General features: G+C 43.7%; 1 protein-coding gene across 5 annotated transcripts in view; it reads right to left on the minus strand.

Moving 5' to 3' along the window:
• Positions 1 to 20,532, minus strand: part of KAZN (kazrin, periplakin interacting protein) — a 363,709-nt gene that overhangs the window by 27,457 nt on the left and 315,720 nt on the right. For all 5 annotated transcript variants that reach the window (XM_075279892.1, XM_075279891.1, XM_075279897.1 and 2 more), the window contains 2 exons: positions 17,459 to 17,650; positions 6,124 to 6,260 (listed from right to left, as the gene is read on the minus strand). In XM_075279892.1, coding sequence (XP_075135993.1) covers positions 6,124 to 6,260; positions 17,459 to 17,650 — 329 coding nt within the window. The remainder of the gene's footprint in view (positions 1 to 6,123; positions 6,261 to 17,458; positions 17,651 to 20,532) is intronic.

The raw sequence follows: 20,532 nt of genomic DNA on the forward strand, positions 1-20,532 counted from the left end.
TATCTCGAAAATTGATGAACCAAGCTGCAAACCTGCTAAAGCTACATTCACATTAATCAAGTACACGGCAGAAAAATCTGACAGAAATCAGAGGTCGGGCTCAGATACTACAGCACTGCATGCAGATATAGCTAATATACTGCGGGTGGCCATCTGCTGCCATTTCAACCAAGGTAAGAAAGAAGAACCTCAGCCCCGAAAGTTTCTGTGCGCAGGAAAATCTGCATCGTATGCACTACATTGAAAACTATACGACGTAGCAACAATCTATACTCACCCAAACTCAAATGTGCTGAAACCAGTGTGAATACATCTATAGCATATCCACCTCAGAGACCCCTCACCTATCAGAAGAGCAGATACGTCCATACAACAAAGGAATTAAAAAAAAAAAACGCATTTGCTCAAAACCTGCAATTATTTTCTATCAATATTCATTCTTTCTTTTCCTTCCACAAAGACCTGAATTAGATCCACACGTCTCATCGAGAGCATAAATCACTAGTTTCGCGGAGTGATGCCTATAATGGATTTTTTCTTTCCATTAGGACATTTTAAACTCCATTATATAGCACAGACAGGCAGGGATAATGGAGAAGACACAATGAGGACTAATTGTCAGTGACGTCCATAACATAATAGGAAGTATTCCGTGTATTTTATGTGCTATATCATATAATGTAACTCTTCGTTCTCGCGTCTAAGTATTTATTGTTACAAAAGTGTTTATCGACACCTGTACGGAGAATAGCGCAATGCACACAATGGAGGCTGCAGTGCACACAGTAAATCTTACTAGTAGGGGGTAAGACGTTGCCAGCATTTATATAGCCTTGTAAATAAAAGATGGCGGTCTATCTACAAGTAGAATATCACCACTAAGTACAATAACAAGGTATGAATTCATGGAGAACTGGGAGTTACCATTCTCCTTGCCATTAGGGACTGTCCTTATACACTCTGATATCTTCAGCAATGATAAGACAGTCCATTTAGGGACAAGGGGAATGGTAATACATACATTTCCAGGAGGAACACCACAGGAATGCCAAGGAAAAATCCTCATGGGGGAATTAAAGCATTTACCAACACAGACACGTCAGGAGAATGGACTGATCCTCTTTAATGGTGTCTGAAAAGTTTTCTCCGAGTCAACCAGACCGTATACAACAAGCCAAGGGAAACACATCGGACCTCTTACAATAAGCAGCGTATGAGCTTATAGGACAGTGATGGCGAACCTAGGGCACGCAGAGCCCCCTCTGCTGGCACGCGTGCTGTCGCCCTGATCGCTCACTAACGGCGAATCCGATGCAGGATTCCCCGTTAGTGAGCGATCGCTGCCTTCAGCTGGTTGTGCAAATGCGCATCCAGCTGAAAGCTGTCAGTGTAGCTCAGTGTAGGCCACGCGTACTACGCGGCCTACACTGACTACAGAGTGTGACCTCTGAACAAGTGCGGGCGTGATGACGTAAGTCATCAGCGCGCGCAGTGAACAGAAGAGAGAACACCCGGCAGCTCTTCAGGTAACTATATTGTGTTTGTTTGCACTGTCAGGGGAGGGGGGCAACGGTGGACATTTCATGTTGTGTAGGAGGGGGCTACTGTAGACTTTCATGCTGTGTGGGTAGGGGGCTACTGTGGACCATTTTATGCTGTAAGGGAGGGGGCTACTGTGGACCTTTCATGTTGTGTGGGAGGGGGCTACTGTAGACTTTCATGCTGTGCGGGTAGGGGGCTACTGTGGACCATTTTATGCTGTGTGGGAGGGAGCTACTGTGGACCAGTTCATGTTGTGTGGGAGGGGGCTACTCTGGACCATTTCATGCTGTGTGGGAGGGGGCTACTGTGGACCATTTCATGTTGTGTGGGAGGGGGCTACTCTGGACCAGTTCATGCTGTGTGGGAGGGGGCTACTGTGGACCATTTCATGCTGTGTGGGAGGGGGCTACTGTGGACCATTTCATGTTGTGTGGGAGGGGGCTACTGTGGACCATTTCATGTTGTGTGGGAGGGGGCTACTCTGGACCATTTCATGCTGTGTGGGAGGGGGCTACTGTGGACCATTTCATGTTGTGTGGGAGGGGGCTACTCTGGACCATTTCATGCTGTGTGGGAGGGGGCTACTGTGGACCATTTCATGTTGTGTGGGAGGGGGCTACTGTGGACCATTTCATGTTGTGTGAGAGGGGGCTACAGTGGACCATTTCATGTTGTGTGGGAGGGGGCTACTCTGGACCATTTCATGCTGTGTGGGAGGGGGCTACTGTGGACCATTTCATGTTGTGTGGGAGGGGGCTACTGTGGACCATTTCATGTTGTGTAGGAGGGGGCTACTGTGGATCTTTCATGCTCTGTGGGAGGGGGCTACTGTGGACCAGTTCATGTTGTGTGGGAGGGGGCTATTGTGGACCATTTCATGCTGTGTGGGAGGGGGCTACTGTGGAGTATACAGGTATAATCCTGTGTGGGGGCCACTGTGGGCCAGATTGTACTGTGTGGGGGGCCACTGAGGGGCAGATTGTACTGTGTGGGGTCCCCTCACTATGTATATCACACAGTATTTGTTTTATAGCAGACGTGAAATTAGTACAGGATGTAATAACATTGCACGGTAAACTATAAAACAGATCCTGTGCGATGTAAATAGTGAAAATTAATTGTTTAAAAGTACAGAATGCAGAGACCTTTACCTTTCAGTACAAGATCTGTAAAGCCCCAGTCACATGACTGTAATTTGTGGGTCTGCAATTGTGGACCCACAGAGTTTTAAGGTTAAATTGCCGTGTTGGCACTCCGTGATAATTTATTTGGTTTTGGGTTGCAGTTTAGGCACTCGGTCTCAAAAAGGTTCGCCATCACTGTTATAGGACATTGCTCACTTAAAGGACGTGTAATAAAAGGAACAGGGGGCCTTTTAATCTACTAAGGATTTGCATTACTTCTCTATTTCCTGTAACTATAGAAAACTTCACACGCCCTGTGCAAACTTCCTCTTTCCAAAACATGGATACAAGTGTCATCACCTAACGCAGTGAGTAACTAAGTGTCAAGAGATCCTGGCAGGGAACAAAATCCAGGAGTCTACTCCAACCAGGACCCAGACAACCTGTGCCCCAGAAAAATGTGTGGCTGTCGTAAGTAATTTTCCTATAGTGCAGATAGGAGCATCCCTCAACCATCACATGAACTTAAATGGGTTGTCCCATCACAAGGATCCTATCTATACTGCTTGTTAATGTGGATGTAAGACTTTTCCTAAATATACCGCTTCAGCAAAACTGCTTTGTTTGTCCACTATCTTACTTGACACAGCCTTTGACTTATCTGCTGCTCATTTACTGTAGTCCAGAAAAGTTCTTCCAACATGGGAAAACTGTTAAAAAAAAAATTCTTTCAAATAAGAAATTCCATATAGTGATCCTATGAGATGAGGCATGGAGCGAATATACAGATAACTGGACCGATAATAATTGGATTTATTACGCTGGTTTTCAAAGGAGTTGATGTTAACCTTTCTGGCTGCCTGTAGTCTGCACACATCTTGTACAGGAACAGAGTGAACAATGGCTGCGCTGCGCTCTATACGCCTCTTTGATTAGATGTGAATAGAGGGGGATAGTGGGGAAATCAGAGGGAAGAACGTGCGAACAATACCACCTTTATGTAAACACCAAAGTGAACTTGGGCTTCCGTTGAGTGGGCAGCATGAAAAGATTGAGATTGAATTCAGGGCACATTTCAGGTTTACAAATGTCACATTTAGGGGCTAAATGCTCACACTCTCTTACTGGAACAGTCGGAAACGTATATGGTTAGATACTTGCTAGATCTGCAATAACCATGTGTGGTGGCTTCCCACTGTACAGCAGGTAAAATCTACTGAGTTACCAAGGGAAACAGTCAGAGACCGATCCAGCTCTGCTATATTTGGATTGAAGAAAACAGTACGATCTGTGTCCACATGATTCACAAAGAGTCAGTACTATCTGTGCCTAGATCATTTCTAGGGAGAGACAGGGAGGCAGTACTATCTGTGCCTAGATCATTTCTAGGGAGAGACAGGGAGGCAGTACTATCTGTGCCTAGATCATTTCTAGGGAGAGACAGGGAGGCAGTACTATCTGTGCCTAGATCATTTCTAGGGAGAGACAGGGAGGCAGTACCATCTGTGCCTAGATCATTTCTAGGGTGAGACAGGGAGGCAGTACCATCTGTGCCTAGATCACTTCTAGGGAGAGACAGGGAGGCAGTACTATCTGTGCCTAGATCATTTCTAGGGTGAGACAGGGAGGCAGTACCATCTGTGCCTAGATCACTTCTAGGGAGAGACAGGGAGGCAGTACTATCTGTGCCTAGATCATTTCTAGGGTGAGACAGGGAGGCAGTATCATCTGTGCCTAGATTTTTCTAGGGAGAGACAGGGAGGCAGTACTATCTGTACCTAGATCATTTCTAGTGAGAGACAGGGAGGCAGTACCATCTGTGACTAGATCATTTCTAGGGAGAGACAGAGAGGCAGTACTATCGGTGCCTAGATTTTTCTAGGGAGAGACAGGGAGGCAGTACTATCTGTGCCTAGATCATTTCTAGGGAGAGACAGGGAGGCAGTACTATCTGTGCCTAGATCATTTCTAGGGTGAGACAGGGAGGCAGTACCATCTGTGCCTAGATCATTTCTAGGGAGAGACAGGGAGGCAGTACTATCTGTACCTAGATCATTTCTAGGGTGAGACAGGGAGGCAGTACCATCTGTGCCTAGATTTTTCTAGGGAGAGACAGGGAGGCAGTACTATCTGTACCTAGATCATTTCTAGGGAGAGACAGGGAGGCAGTACTATCTGTGCCTAGATCATTTCTAGGATGAGACAGGGAGGCAGTACCATCTGTGCCTAGATTTTTCTAGGGAGAGACAGGGAGGCAGTACTATCTGTACCTAGATCATTTCTAGGGTGAGACAGGGAGGCAGTACCATCTGTGCCTAGATTTTTCTAGGGAGAGACAGGGAGGCAGTACTATCTGTACCTAGATCATTTCTAGGGAGAGACAGGGAGGCAGTACTATCTGTGCCTAGATCATTTCTAGGGAGAGACAGAGAGGCAGTACTATCGGTGCCTAGATCATTTCTAGGGTGAGACAGGGAGGCAGTACTATCTGTACCTAGATCATTTCTAGGGTGAGACAGGGAGGCAGTACCATCTGTGCCTAGATTTTTCTAGGGAGAGACAGGGAGGCAGTACTATCTGTACCTAGATCATTTCTAGTGAGAGACAGGGAGTCAGTACCATCTGTGACTAGATCATTTCTAGGGAGAGACAGAGAGGCAGTACTATCGGTGCCTAGATCATTTCTAGGGAGAGACAGGGAGGCAGTACTATCTGTGCCTAGATCATTTCTAGGGAGAGACAGGGAGGCAGTACTATCTGTGCCTAGATCATTTCTAGGATGAGACAGGGAGGCAGTACCATCTGTGCCTAGATTTTTCTAGGGAGAGACAGGGAGGCAGTACTATCTGTACCTAGATCATTTCTAGGGTGAGACAGGGAGGCAGTACCATCTGTGCCTAGATTTTTCTAGGGAGAGACAGGGAGGCAGTACTATCTGTACCTAGATAATTTCTAGGGAGAGACAGGGAGGCAGTACTATCTGTGCCTAGATCATTTCTAGGGAGAGACAGAGAGGCAGTACTATCGGTGCCTAGATCATTTCTAGGGAGAGACAGGGAGGCAGTACTATCTGTGCCTAGATCATTTCTAGGGAGAGACAGGGAGGCAGTACCATCTGTGCCTAGATCATTTCTAGTGAGAGACAGGGAGGAAGTATCATCTGTACCTAGATTATTTATAGGCTCGGATATCAGGGTTTTTATTACTTACAAAAAACAAGGAGACCGTACTACCATGTAGACCTATGTCTTTTTACAAAGCAAAGTACTATCTGTCACTTCATCAACTACTGGAAGAGCCAGGGATGCAGCTAAATTTGCGCCTACATACAGAGAGGGAAAGGCAGCACTACCTCTGCTGACCTGAATGACATAACAATATAACCTTATAATATGAAGTCGATTATCTATAGTTTGGTGGAGATGGCTGCTGCATTGTTACCATCAGGTGCACTTACCTTTCTATGCTGCTCATAATTTCGGATAAAGTCGCGCAGTTGCTCCTCCCGGCTTTCCAGGGTTGAATATAACTGTTCCATCTGGCTTACCAAGTCTGCTTTTTCTGATTTTAAACGTCTGCGATCGGCCTTCATGGCTGAAGGAAAGTAAAGAAATAACATGTTACATACTGGACATTATATGGTTTAGTACATGATGGGTAACATATTATAGCTTACACTTACACTGGGGTAAAGAGTCAGTTTACTGGGCTAGCACAGTACTGAACCCCGGTAAAGGCAGAGTGGCTGACCCCCAGAACCCCGGGCACATGTCTTGGATACATCCCCTTAACTATGTGCTACATAAGACATCCTAAAAGTATCAACTCATTACTACTTGGCATGGTGAAGGTGACCCAGAGCGACAGTAATAGATATATGGATTATACTACACTTATTGCATGAAAACCCTTCTAAATATCCGTCCTCTGACATCCAGTCCTAACATGCAGGGACATTCCAGAACTTTATCATAAAATGCAGAACTGGAATGTGTGTATATTTGGTCTATAAAAATACATATTACAGTACACGGGAGGCGGACTGATAGGAAGCAATTACATAAGACAGACATCATACAGTGACTACATAACATGCATGGACTCCCCGCACTCATGTGATAACAGATTATCAGATATAATGGGGTCTAAAAGCTGGATGATGGCTGAGAAGAGGTGATACAATGGATGGGGGATCAAACGTTACATAGATTAAGTAGAAGCAGGTAAATCATCATGAAAGTTATTTGGCCGTCAAACAACTGCCAAACGGCGGCCAAGACTGAGAGAATTAATAATGCCGAGGTGTAATATTCACATTATCAATGGAAACTGTTCATTCACTACATCAGTAATTAATAGTTATACAATGATATTCTGGATGTCGGCCCTGGACAATTATACCATATATGGATCAGCTCACCGCAGCTGCTGCAGAACCTCATTATATGCACACCTCTGCTGTTGCAGAACCTCAATATATGCACACCTCTGCTGCTGCAGAACCTCATTATAGGCACACCTCTGCTGCTGCAGAACCTCAATATATGCACACCTTTGCTGCTGCAGAACCTCATTATATGCACACCTCTGCTGCTGCAGAACCTCAATATATGCACACCTTTGCTGCTGCAGAACCTCATTATATGCACACCTTTGCTGCTGCAGAACCTCATTATATGCACACCTCTGCTGCTGCAGAACCTCAATATATGCACACCTTTGCTGCTGCAGAACTTCATTATATACACACCTCTGCTGCTGCAGAACCTCATTATATACACACCTCTGCTGCTGCAGAACCTCATTATATACACACCTCTGCTGCTGCAGAACCTCATTATATACACACCTCTGCTGCTGCAGAACCTCATTATATACACATCTCTGCTGCTGCAGAACCTCATTATAGGCACACCTCTGCTGCTGCAGAACCTCATTATATACACACCTCTGCTGCTGCAGAACCTCATTATAGGCACACCTCTGCTGCTGCAGAACCTCATTATAGGCACACCTCTGCTGCTGCAGAACCTCATTATATACACACACCTCTGCTTCTGCAGAACCTCATTATATACACACCTCTGCTGCTGCAGAACCTCATTATATACACACACCTCAGGTTAGTCAAGTTAACATACAGAACAATTTCAGTTTATTTTTTAAGAATTTGCAGGCACTAACTTTAATACAATATACTCAGATCTCCTGCACACTTTTAGGCAGGCAGTAGCAAGAGTAGGTAAAGCTTTGTACAAAAGAAAAAACAAAACAAAAGAAAAAAACAGACTGACCGTGGGCAAGTGGCAATATGGCTGAAATTTAATAAGTCAATAAAATTACGTTACATTACGCTTCCAGAAAACCGTAACTGCAACTATCAGTACAAGTGAAGACTCAAGTACAATATGGTCAATTTTAACTGTTTGTTGTCCAGCTGTTAACTGAACTTGACCATTGGCTGCAAGAGGATTGGATATCTATTTTTCTCAGTTCTTGGGAAAACCATCAGCCTGGTATTACATAGCCTTGACTACTGAGAATAGGACTGCGGTAAAGTTGTCCCAGCTGGTAGCTATGCATTCAGTAAGGCAAATAGTCAGCGCTGGAATTAGCAATTCCCAAAGGTGGGCACATGGGAGCATCCCCTAGGTAAGTGCAGAGTGCACAGAAGACATTATAATGTGTATATGCCCTTCAGGCGTCCACAGCGCTCCATCTGACGCAGGGCTGTCATCCGCATGCCTTTCATCTGTGCTGTGCAATGATATAAAGACTCCCTCCTCTCTTGCCCTTAACAGAGTTCCTCCATTTAGGTTTTAACAGCTCGATCTTCAGGGACACATATAAAATACACATAGTTGCGGTGCAGGGAAATGACAGTGTCGCTCTACAGTCTAGAATACCTTACAGATTTCAGATATGGAAAGCGGTCCAGAATTAGCAATGAGATGTTTAGCTCATTCTGCCATAGGATATCTTTAAGGGGACACACAGAACTGGCGTTCATTTTTTCCTCCTCTCCCCAGTACAGTCTATAGGTTGTGCCTGGAATTTCAAATTATTCCAATTCAATGGATATGAGGATGGGCTGCAATATCAGACACGATCCAAGGATACTAGTGGTGCTGTTTCTATAGGGATAGAATCCTTTTTATCCTGGGCAATCCCTTTAGAGTAACACTGTCGCTTGCTACAGAACGATTCTCCTGTTCAGGCAACCATCCAGTGGACATTGTGCAGAAATGGAATATCAGAAAGAGAAGTCTAGTTGCCTACGGTTGCAATTTTCACTTCAGGTTGCAAAGATTGACATGGAAATTCCATTCCCCGAAGGTTGAAAATTAGAGAAATCTTGTCAGCCATTGCAATGCATAAAAGGGTCACTATTGTCCGCATGAAAATCCTGACGAAATCCACTAACCTTATTCATCCAATGCAGGCCAATTGGGTATTATATACCGTATGCACATGCAGTAGTTGTGGTGGTGGCAATCATTTTTACTTTTTTTTTGCAGATTCAATGCAGAAAAATTTCTGGATTAGCCACACCAAATGGAGAAAAACTTATATATCCACTGCCACAGCTGCTCATCTGCAACAAACGTTCACGTGACACCTCAGATTTACGCACTGGATCCACGTGCATGTCTGAATATACCCCAAGTAACACAATCTGCCATTGCATTCATGTGTGTACAGATTTTTACTCTGTATTGTCTTATTTTGTCAGTATTTAACCCTACAACTTGTAAACTGCTGAAGAATAGGTCGGTGCTATAAAAATAAAATGTATTATCTCAGTCTTCATTCCAGAACTACAAGTCCCAGCATCAGCCTTAGCGTAGAGTGGAATATGGCTACACAGCTCTGTTTCCCCTTAGCTCACAGTATAAGGTTTTATCCTTCATTGCCCCTGTAAATCCACTCAGGATAACTCAGAATAATAAGTTGACGACATTATGTAATAGTTCTGGATGTGGCGACTGAACACGGACCAGAAGCAGCGGTGAAGGGAATTTGGATTCTGACAATGAGGCCCATATATAGGAGCATTACTATCCAGAATATGCTGCACATTAGTAAATGGAAACTGTGCAGATGAATGGCGGTGTGAGGTTATTGTTCCACGTCTACGGAAGCCTCCGGGGAGCTCCTGCACATCCTGTGCACCTGTTCTCAGCCACGTTACAATAGCCATTGCTTATATAAGGGTGGAAATGTCTGCTAGTAAAAACTAGGCTTTCTAGTAGTGTCTAGGTTTCGCAAAGGCTCATGGGAAATGTAGTTTACTACACCAAATGTAATGCTGGTAGAATATTAAAAGGAATAGGTCTCAATCAATGTATGGAGTGAATGGCGAAGGCAAAGCAGCTGTCATTTTACAGCCGTTCTGTTCTCTGTGGTCTGGAAGAGCGGCTGTCATGTGACAGGCAATTCCTTCTCTGGGAACATTCCCCTCTGTCACAAATTGGGGGGGATGTACCTTTAATACAGAGGCTATTGCCTGTCACCCCCGCAGCTCATGTGGTTGTAGGGCGGTTTGGGACACACATCTTGGCATGTTGTATGGGAAGGGCCAAAACCCTCCTGACTGCACCCATGGCAGGGGCACAATGTTATGTCAGGTTCACACTGGTGACGCCTCTCTGTTGTTCCGATTCATTGGAGGACCAGAGCAACTTATCAGTGGATCGTGGTAATAGTGGTTACACACCGAGCCTGGTAGACCTCACTGACTATAATCGGGTCCATCAAGTGTCTACAGGACTACAGTGCAGATGTGAATGTAGTCGTGCACCATATCTTGGCTCAGTATGGTTTATTCCTTATATCATGTGTTGTCATGTACATGCACTATGCTGTACACCCCTGACTAACTGCTGCGGGTCATTGTGCAGTCAGCGTTCTTGTACTTTCGGAAAGTTGGTAGGTGGTTTCAGGTGATCTGAAGGATAGGTGCCTGGGCAGCTGGGCACAGAGGTGCCATATTGCCAACATCCTGGCACTGGAAAGTGGCTGCCACTGCCTGACTATATTGTGAGGTCTCGAACTGCAAACTTTAAAATGGTACGGGCACAAATGCTACCATTTTTGGTTGCTTATAAGGGACCATTAGAGGTAAAATGCGAAGTACAGCACAGTATACGGCTCTTTTCCATCCCCATGAAGTTCAGAAAAAGTACTGGGATATGTTCAATGTATAACCTTCATAAACAATAAGACCCTATAGTGATGGATGTCTCTATATGGCGCCCGTCAGAGAGACCAGTGTAATGTATACATCACACGTAGGACATAAATGTGATGTCAGCACACTATAATACAATATGAAGTACCTTAGAAACCTTGCTTAAAAACACTGTGCTTACAGTCTCTATGCAGAGCTATGTGTCTCCATGGTTACAGACTACAAACAATCCCTGCAGTGTTATTCTCTTCCATTCCTCAACAAATAAACAGTTCCCACGGGGCAAGAGGGGAGTGGATTTTGGCGCAGAATTCGCCTCAAAATCTGCCCCCTCACAATAGAGGTCTATGTAGACCGCCCTTTCTTCAGGCGGATTCTGTGACTGATTCTGCCTTGCGACAACACCCTCCGGACTAGGCCCATTCATTTGGGCCTAATTCAGAGCAGAAAGCTGCGACGGGATGCTGTGGACTGCGACGGAATTGGTTCACGCGGAATCCCCTAAGTAAGATGTAAGGGAGAAGAACTACAGGATCAAACTGCATCAACTGAGGTTAGTTAGATATCGTTAACAAGGAAACACACAATTCTACATAGGAACTGTAATCCTAAAATGGTAAAGTTTTTAGCTGAAACTTTTTGCAAAGTTGCTTCATATTTTATTTTTGATAAAGGTTGAAATGTGAACAGATGAATGGTTACATAAAGGCATTGTAATAAGACAAACATCAGGTCTACACAAAGGATGTCATCCAGCGGCTATACACAACCTGATTCTATAGCCTGTTATCTTCCCATTTATGGCAGGTCACCTTGCATTCTGTAAAGTGATAGGGCACATAAGTCATTGTGATCACCCCATTAATGACGGAGACAGGTGCTTCCCACAAAGGACAATGCGGCTATGTGCCAGGCACAATGCCCTTCTCTCTGGTAATGGGACTTTAATTCCACCTTGTTAATGCCTATTTATACAAGAGAGCAGACACCGTCCTGCCCCCTATGTCTATCCGGACAGAGCGGGAGGAGGTCAGATTAAATGTGAACAAAGCACAATGTGGAAGGCCAGAACAGGAAGAGAGGGGATCTCATGAAAGCTGCCCTCAAATAAAACATTGCTCCAGATAATCGGCACTAATCCCTAAATACTGCGGCCCTTATCTAAACAGGAAGATGGCATCTCTGGCTTATGTCATCCCTCATCACTAAGTAATGGTCACGTAACATTCGCAGCCGAGCATTCTGTACAAGGGGGTGAAGAATTTTACAAAAACAGAACAAAATTTTTTTTAATAATAACTGGGCACACTATGGTATAACTATGCCCAAAAATCTGCCACCTACCATATGCCAGTTGTAAGACTGTATGACTGTTGTAACTCTAAAGCTTCGTTAGTTATACGACTGCTGGGACTTGCAGTTCTATAACAATTTGAGCAAATATATCATATATATATACACACACACACACACACACACCTTATTATTTACACAGAATTTCTGAACCATATAGTAATTTCTGAACCATATAGTAACTGAATTGTGACAAAAAAAAAAAAAAAAAAAAAAAAAAACAACAGCAAAGTCTTGGCAAAACAGACCAGCACAGTGATGGGAGAGGGGACAAATGGATAAATTGCCAAAATATTGCATCCCAACCAGTAAAAGGCGCCATTAAGGGACTATGTCACCACCAGATGGCAATATACACAAATCAAACACTATTGTACACTATTTATTATAGCAGATCATCCCGAAAAATAAAGCTATCCACTCCGAAGAACCATTTACACATGACTATAGATGAATATTCAAGATGAGCTGGCACTGAAACATAATGTACAGAATACAGGAAGGATGAGGGATTCTGCGACCAGTGCAAGTCTGCTAATCCAGCATCTGGTAAAAACAGACCCAAGCGCCAGACAAGGATTCTCAGGTTTCAGTCTTTGAACAGGTTAAATTTTGTAAAGACACGCCCGCTGATCTGTGACAACCAGACTATTGGTTTATACCTGTGCCAACCTCTCCTGTCCTGTATACGGTGTGTTATAATTACTTAGCTGTGTATATACTATATATGGTGCCATCTATACTAGGTGTGCCAATTACTTAACTTGGTATATACATATTATAGAGTCAGCCTTGTTTGATCTCTATACTGTGTGTGTGCCATACCTCCCAACTGTCCCGGATTCCGGGTTCTGTCCAGCGGTCCTGGTTGGCATGTCCCAGTATGAACTCCGATCTAGTGGTGAAGCAGGAGCCATCCTCAGACAGATCCTGCTTCACCGCTGTGTTTGAAGCACATCCCTGTGTTCTCCAGTCCCTAGAGCTGTACGCCTCATGTGATGATGTCATCACACCTGCAGCGCCCTGAACAGTCTGTGAAACAAGAGCGGCAGGGGAGCGAGGTCAGGTGAGTATCCGTGTTTTATTATGTTAAACTTGACGCACATGTGGGGGGGGGGCATTAAACTAAGGGAAGATGAACTGGGAAAGGGGGGCAGATGAAGGGCGACACATTAAACTGGATGCAGATGAAGGGGGGGGGGCATTAAACTGTGGGGAAATCAAAAGGAACATGGACCACCTGGACGTGGTAAAAAAAAACCCCATGAGAATAGCTGGAGGGAGACATGTCTGCCTCTAGTTGCCCCCGTTTTAATGTTCCTCTTAGTTACTTCCATGGCTTAATGTCCCCCTCCAGCTGCTCCCATTTAATATACCCCCCCTCTAGTTTCTTCATACTGTGGTGTAAATGAAGGGAAACATTATAAAGTGAGGGCATATAATGTACGGGTGACTGTAGGAGGATTATATTGTGTGGGGGCACATAGAAAATTGGATGAGAATGGCGGAGTCAATGTAGAAGTGGCTGGAGCTAAATTTGCTGCAGTGCGCCTAGCATATGGATATGCTGAACAGTGAACTGCATGTATACCTGGTCCCCGCTTCTTCAGAACTGTATATAGCATCCTTCTCTCCAAGTCAGTTTTTGGGATCTGTTCATATAGCACAGTGTTGTTTGGTGGCTTCCATTGCTGTGGTGGTGTGCCTGTGGGGTAGTGTTACTGTGGCACCAGGGTTGCTGTTGGGTCTCTCTCCCTGTGGGTGCTGTGGTGTAGTAATGGCTAGTGGGCTTATACACCTTGATCAAAACGTATACTAAGGGTCACATGACTGCTGAGGCCAATCAGTGAAGGGCATGAATGTCACTACCTGTGACCAAATGGGTCCACAGTACGAAACCGAAAGAGACCTGGGAGAGCAAACAAACTGGAAGGTGTGGGGGAACAACGGGGACAGGTGAGTATGCTTTTTTTTTTTTTTTTTTTCACTGCCCCCAACATATTTAAACTTTAAAATTTTAGCCTGTACAACCTCTGTAACGCTGTTGCTCTCCTCTGTCATAGGATATTACTCGTAGAATACAGAAAGAGCAACCTCCGTCTGGTATCCTTCTCCATTTCATAAAAAATGATGGACGCTTTCTGCAGTCATGTTCTTTTATTTTTCTGATGAAAATCTGTTACAATGGTAAACAAATATGACAGGAGAAAGCTACCATGGGAACTATCATAGATGGAGAGGGCTCAATCTGTGTCCATCACTATCGGTGTCCTATGACGGATGTGAGCAACAGATCTGTGGACATTCCTTAACAACTATGTGTTCATCTTTGTAGATTTTGTGGATTTTAATACTGGAGTGCGTAATGCAGGTAATTTTTTCCCATGAAGAAGACCTTTCACCACCTCTATCAACTCCAGCTCTTTTCATCTTTTAATAGGCATCCTTCTACTGACACTGGCACAGTTGGAATTTTTTCCTCTAGCCCCCACCATTACCTGAGCAATATTTGTAGTTAGTTTCTGTGACAGATATCCTCACCAGCGAAGGCTGTAATCTCGGCACTTCCAGATAGGTAAGTAGTTGGTGCTCCAGAAGGGTTTCACCCCACACTTTAGACAAAATTATAATCCAGGCACTCAACAAAGTGGATATATGCTATATTTATTCAGTGAACATGTAATCCATGAATCAAGCGGATAAACGTTTTTGGTCATGCAAGACCTTCATCAGATCTCGGATTGCCGCTGGAGAGTGGAAGGCAGAAAAATGGAGCATAAGGGGAATAAGTGGTTAAACCGCATGTAGATATCCAAACCAGACTCTGTAATGTCAAGTGGGTGTGGTTATCAGCACTGACATTGTCAACTTATGATGGGAGCCCTGAGGGTATGTTCATGCAGAGTTTTTTGGAGCAGATTTTGACGCGAAATTGACTTCAGTGGGAGTCGCTCGCATCATTTTTCCCAATAACTAGTAGCGGAAAAAAAAGACGCGAGTTGCCCTATGTTGCCGTAGATTGTGCGGCTGACTCAGCTGCGGCGCGAGGCTCCCCCACGATTAGGCCCATTCTTCAGGCCTAATCTGGAGCAGAATGCCGCAACAGAAAGCCAGTGCACTGCATCCCGTCGCGGCTAGCCACGAGGATCTGTTCACACGTGGAATGCAGATTCCACCGTGTGAACATGCCCTGAGTCACTCCTTGTCTGCTCCTATCTCGCACCACCCACTTGACACTAGAGAATACTGTTAGTATATCAGGCACAGAAAAGAACTGCACTGTAATAATTCCAACTGCGGTGTAGTCAGTAGAGGAGCCATTATGGGATCATTAGTCACTGGTAGAAGCGTAATAGACACTATAGACTGGAGATGAGCAATATGTTCCTACGGATAGTAGATATGTAATATGTTGCTATGTGTGTGGCCACATTGCTGTGATCTGAATAGTTTTTGGCCCAGGCAAGGCCCAGACTGCAGATATTAATGGCTCGGATGGTGCCAGCAGCTCCTGCAGCGTTGACAGAGACAGAACTATTCGGGATAATTATCACAATTACATCAATAAGATATTAAGATCGACTACACAAAACCACTGCCATGCTGGATGCCTCTACTTGTTCATAACCTAGGAGCTGGGATCACTGTTTACCTTGGAATTGTTGGGTGGCAGGATGCCAGGGTGAAGGAAATAGCTGAGGTTAGACGTCCACACATGACTGCAATGACTGTCGAATTTCACCAAGTAGATTCTTTGTGTGCAAGTATGTGGTTATGTAAAATGAAAGGGCCGTGGCATCACTGCGCCAACCACAGATATGATATTTGTGGGAAATTTCTAGTGCCACCACTTTTTATATAGAGAACAGAAATTTGTAAGCCCACAAGTATACCAGATTTATCACAGTGGCCGCTGTATCTGAAGACTGTGTAGTCTAAGTTTATGCCACCTATTAGCTGACGCTGAACCATTTGTTACCAAAATTTTAAAACAATTTGACAAATTTGATCCACATGCTTTTCTGTTCAGCCACAAACTTTGTCATAAAACCATGCCCGCTCGTCAAGCAAGTCTGAAAATACTGATCTGAAATTAATATACATACTCCAAACTGCGCCAAGTCTTGCCACATTACACCATTGTAGAGTCGTAACCATAATAGCAATGTTCCATTGTGTCTTTTTACCATTGTGCACGAGCACAACAACAACAACAACTTAACTCCAGTGCAAACTTCTATATAAAATAAAACTACACAGTGTTGTAAAACCACCTAAATGTGCTCTTAAGTAATAATGCAATGCTACAGCATCGTGGGACCTGATCTCATTGGTTGTTCTGGTGGTACTACTGGAGCACTACATGGTACCATAAATGGTTGGGAGACCCTTTGGCTACAAGCAGTTGTGCAGTTTTAAAAGAGAATTCTAAAAGATTACAAAAGAAAAAGGTCTATTTTAGTCCAAGACTGTGACAACCTTTGTAGTTCTTTTAATGGCCATTACACAGCCATTTAAAGGGATTTTCCAGGCTAAAATTTTGGATGCCCCATCCTAAAGGTAGATCTGTAAGGGCCTTACATCTAGTACTCCCATTGAAGAGCTGATACAAAGAGAATGGAGCACAAAGTAGATTGTGCTGTTCTGTGTACTGGTAGAAATGAGCCACTGTTGATTTGGCTCCATTCAAAGGAATGGGATCTGACATGCAGTACCTGGTCTGACCACTACATAGAGAACAGTGCTGCCTACTTCCTGTTCCATTCTCTATGTATGAAATGCTGAGAACAGCTAATGGATGGGGATTCTGGGTGTCAGACCTCAATAATCTTATTTGGTTAACTCCTCCGTACCATAAGTCATCAATATTTGCAGCACAGAACACTCTTAAAACCTATGATAGTCTGTTTGCATTCACATGTTCGTTTCTAACCGCACAGTCTGCCATGTTTTACATTTGTCCTTTATGACGGTTTAAAAAGCGGATGTGTGAATACGGCTGAACGTTTATGGATAATAAAACTGCCACATCATGGCTTGTCAAAAAACAGACATCACTGTCATGTGAATAAAGCTAAAACAAATACGTCCTTTTACCATGGACATTTGGCACATGAAGAATGGAAAAATGGTGTGAATAAGGCCTTAGCGGTTCATTTTACTTCAATCCAAACATCTACATTATAGTGAATGAAGACAACCACTAGCACTTGTCTATACCAGGCAAGTAATGTGGGAGTAACATTACCCTGAAGTGCCTCCTTTGCCCGCGCCAACTCCTGCTCTTTCTGCACCAGCTGCACCTTTAGCTCCGTCACAGAGAGTACCTCCGCCGATCGGCTGTCATGTGACTCCTCCAGGTCCTTTGCCAACATTTCCTTCATTTGTCGGAGCAAGTGAACCTCATCTTGCAGCTGCGACACTTCTTCCCTTAGCAGCACTGCAAATTAAAAGGAAACACAAGATTACAAGAGCGAAAGCTGGATGCAATTTCTGCTGTAATACAAGAACAACATGTAACAAAATTAATACGTCTTCTCAATAGCTCATCAAAAATGCTCCTCTGGAGGATACGCAATTGAAGTAGAAGATGGAGGAGACTTTTAATGTATAGTGTGTCTTTAACAAGGAAAGGGCCATTACATAAAAAACAGCGGCGGCTAATATGTAACACATATGGATACAACTTGAAACAGCTGACAACAGAGAGCAATGGTTGGATACAATCGGAAAGCATGGTGTGCTACTAAAATAATACTGTTTTGCGCAGTTGTGTGAGTTGCTTTCATTTCTCACACCTCGCCATTCAGACTATACCAAATCCTTGGCATCGGCCCAATACCCACAACCCTCTGCAAGCGAGGAACAACGTCCTGAACATGACAGAGCTTCCGGAAGAACCTGTTTGGAGGGTTAATGTTACACGTGTGTACAGTCAGCATAAATTACCGGTCAATTGATTCTCTGAGTCACAGATTTCTACAAATGATAATCCGGGATGAGTAGACAGACAATGGAATGTCAAAAAGCTAAAGGCGGGAGACAAATTCCGATCAGATGTCACTTAATTCTCACCTTACACACACATATCTTTCACAGTTTCAATGTAGCAATCCCAAATCTGTTCAGAGTCTTAACAATACAACTTAATATGAGCGCTCACGGCAAGATTTCACCTTCACCCAGAAATTTAATTGAAATATGGATCATTCTGCGAGGTGGAAAATAAGTGGATTTTACAGTGTCATTTACGAACATCTTTTGATTTTCTGGCAGAATTTGTTTTATTAATAAATTTTGTAATCTGTTTTATTAATTCATTTTGTCTCCTTTCTGTGAAATCCTGCGCTCTTCTACTCTTTCAGTTATGTCTCTATTGCTATCGCTAGTATGTACAGGTGGGCTCTTTTCTAATGTAGTGTATAATACAGTGCGTCATATGAAATGATCAGCTGATATATAACACCAAGATCACAGTTCTACCTGTGTTATTTCCAGAGATATCATCAGTTGAAAGCACAGGCTGGATTGGGAGCAGCTGCATAGAAGTATCTCAGGCCTCAGTGATCCTGGGATCATATGACTAGCTCCCCCAAATTATATAAGAATCTGTCCTCTTGTAACCCTATTGAAGCAGTGTACAGATTCCCCAATGTACAGATTCCAGTTCTCAAGAGAGAAACAACGGAGAGAATAAAGATTTTGTTATGCTTTAATGGGACCTGAGCAATCCGATGTACCAGAATTACCCGATGTACCTGACATCAACTTCTACTTCACATTCGCAAATCTCCATGCAATGGATGTGGGTCCTTACAAAATTCTCCTTAATTGAACCACGAACAGGTAATTGTGTATGCGACATCTGCTACTAAGCAACATGGCTAGATTTTCAGTAGCAAATATATTGTACTATCTGCTCCCCCCCAAAATGTTCAATGGGTTAAATAATCATTCCATGACAACAAAAAATCCAGCTGGAGGACTACCACCACCAAAAACCTCTGATCTGCTTTATATGTGGACTTGTTTTACCCAGGACATAGTAGACCAGTGAAGATGTCTACAACTCCTTCATACCTCCTTTATCACTGGATTCATGCCAATACCACTGTGACATTAGTACCACTCTACATAGTGGTATCTTTACTCGTTCCAAAAAAGTGGCTGAAAGTTTTCTCCTAAACCCAAGTTTTCTCATACCTAGTTTTCAAGTGCCCCCGATAGGTCATAAGTAAAGAACTTTGTAATCGTAAGTGCCCTTTTAGTGTCTAAGCACCACAGGATACCTGCCCTGTGGAAAGTCCTCAAATTATGACCCAATGAGGGTACCAGAGAACAGGAACTTACACACACACTGTCCTACAGACATGGCTACCTGTTCTCCCCCACCACACCATGGATTGTGTCTAACACTGCAACTCCGCTCCACTCAGATGATGCCGAAATGAAGTGCTACATAGAACCCAAGGAAAGGTGTGGCACTGTTTTTTTTTTTTTTTTTTAAAAAAGCAGCCATATTTTTCAGATTTTGCACAGCTCTTTTAGGGAGTGTATGACAGCTGCAACATCTGGACGCACGGAGTGACAATACCTGTGGGACGTGTGATGGAGACCATTCTGATGGTCAACGTGATTTGTAAGCAACAGATGTTACTGAGAAACAGGTGACTGGAATCACGGAGGAGGATTCTGTATTTAGTTGTATGCGTCTCTCCTTCACATTTAAGTGTATTTTAGGTATCACATTCCAGATTGCAGTATATCCCCATATATGATTAAATATTAACGTAAGGCATAGCTCAGAATAAATGATATCTCATGGCATATACAGAGCTTTTTCTGTGTACAGCTCTGACAAGGGGTCAGCACGGCTCTGTAGTAGCCACAGGCAACAGAACAGGTATTTCAAGGATCAAAGCCACCTAATAACACATTATAGGTCTCGTGGGCTATTATAGGTCAGGGTCGTCCACAGTTTTAAGTGAACCTGGTGGTCTAAACATATACGCCCAGTATCAAAGGAATTTCAGAGATATTGTCTGTGTGACGCTACCTGGAATATCGAGAGTACAGTAATTCTTCTTGGATTACCTAGATCAAGGATTTCCCTTGTGCCTCTCTTAGGGTATATTTATGGTGGTGAAGACGGGTTACAGAAATTTCTGCAGCTGAATATCCATTCTATTCAACTGTACAGGGTTGTTTTTGGTGGCAGGTACAAAGATTTGTGAAAAACCCATTGAGGGGAGATTGACATGAATAGATAAATTGCAGAAAATTGTGCAAAAAATCCGCCATGTATAAATATAGCCTTATTTG

This window comes from Leptodactylus fuscus, chromosome 6 (assembly GCF_031893055.1).
Source record: "Leptodactylus fuscus isolate aLepFus1 chromosome 6, aLepFus1.hap2, whole genome shotgun sequence".
Taxonomy (NCBI): domain Eukaryota; kingdom Metazoa; phylum Chordata; class Amphibia; order Anura; family Leptodactylidae; genus Leptodactylus; species Leptodactylus fuscus.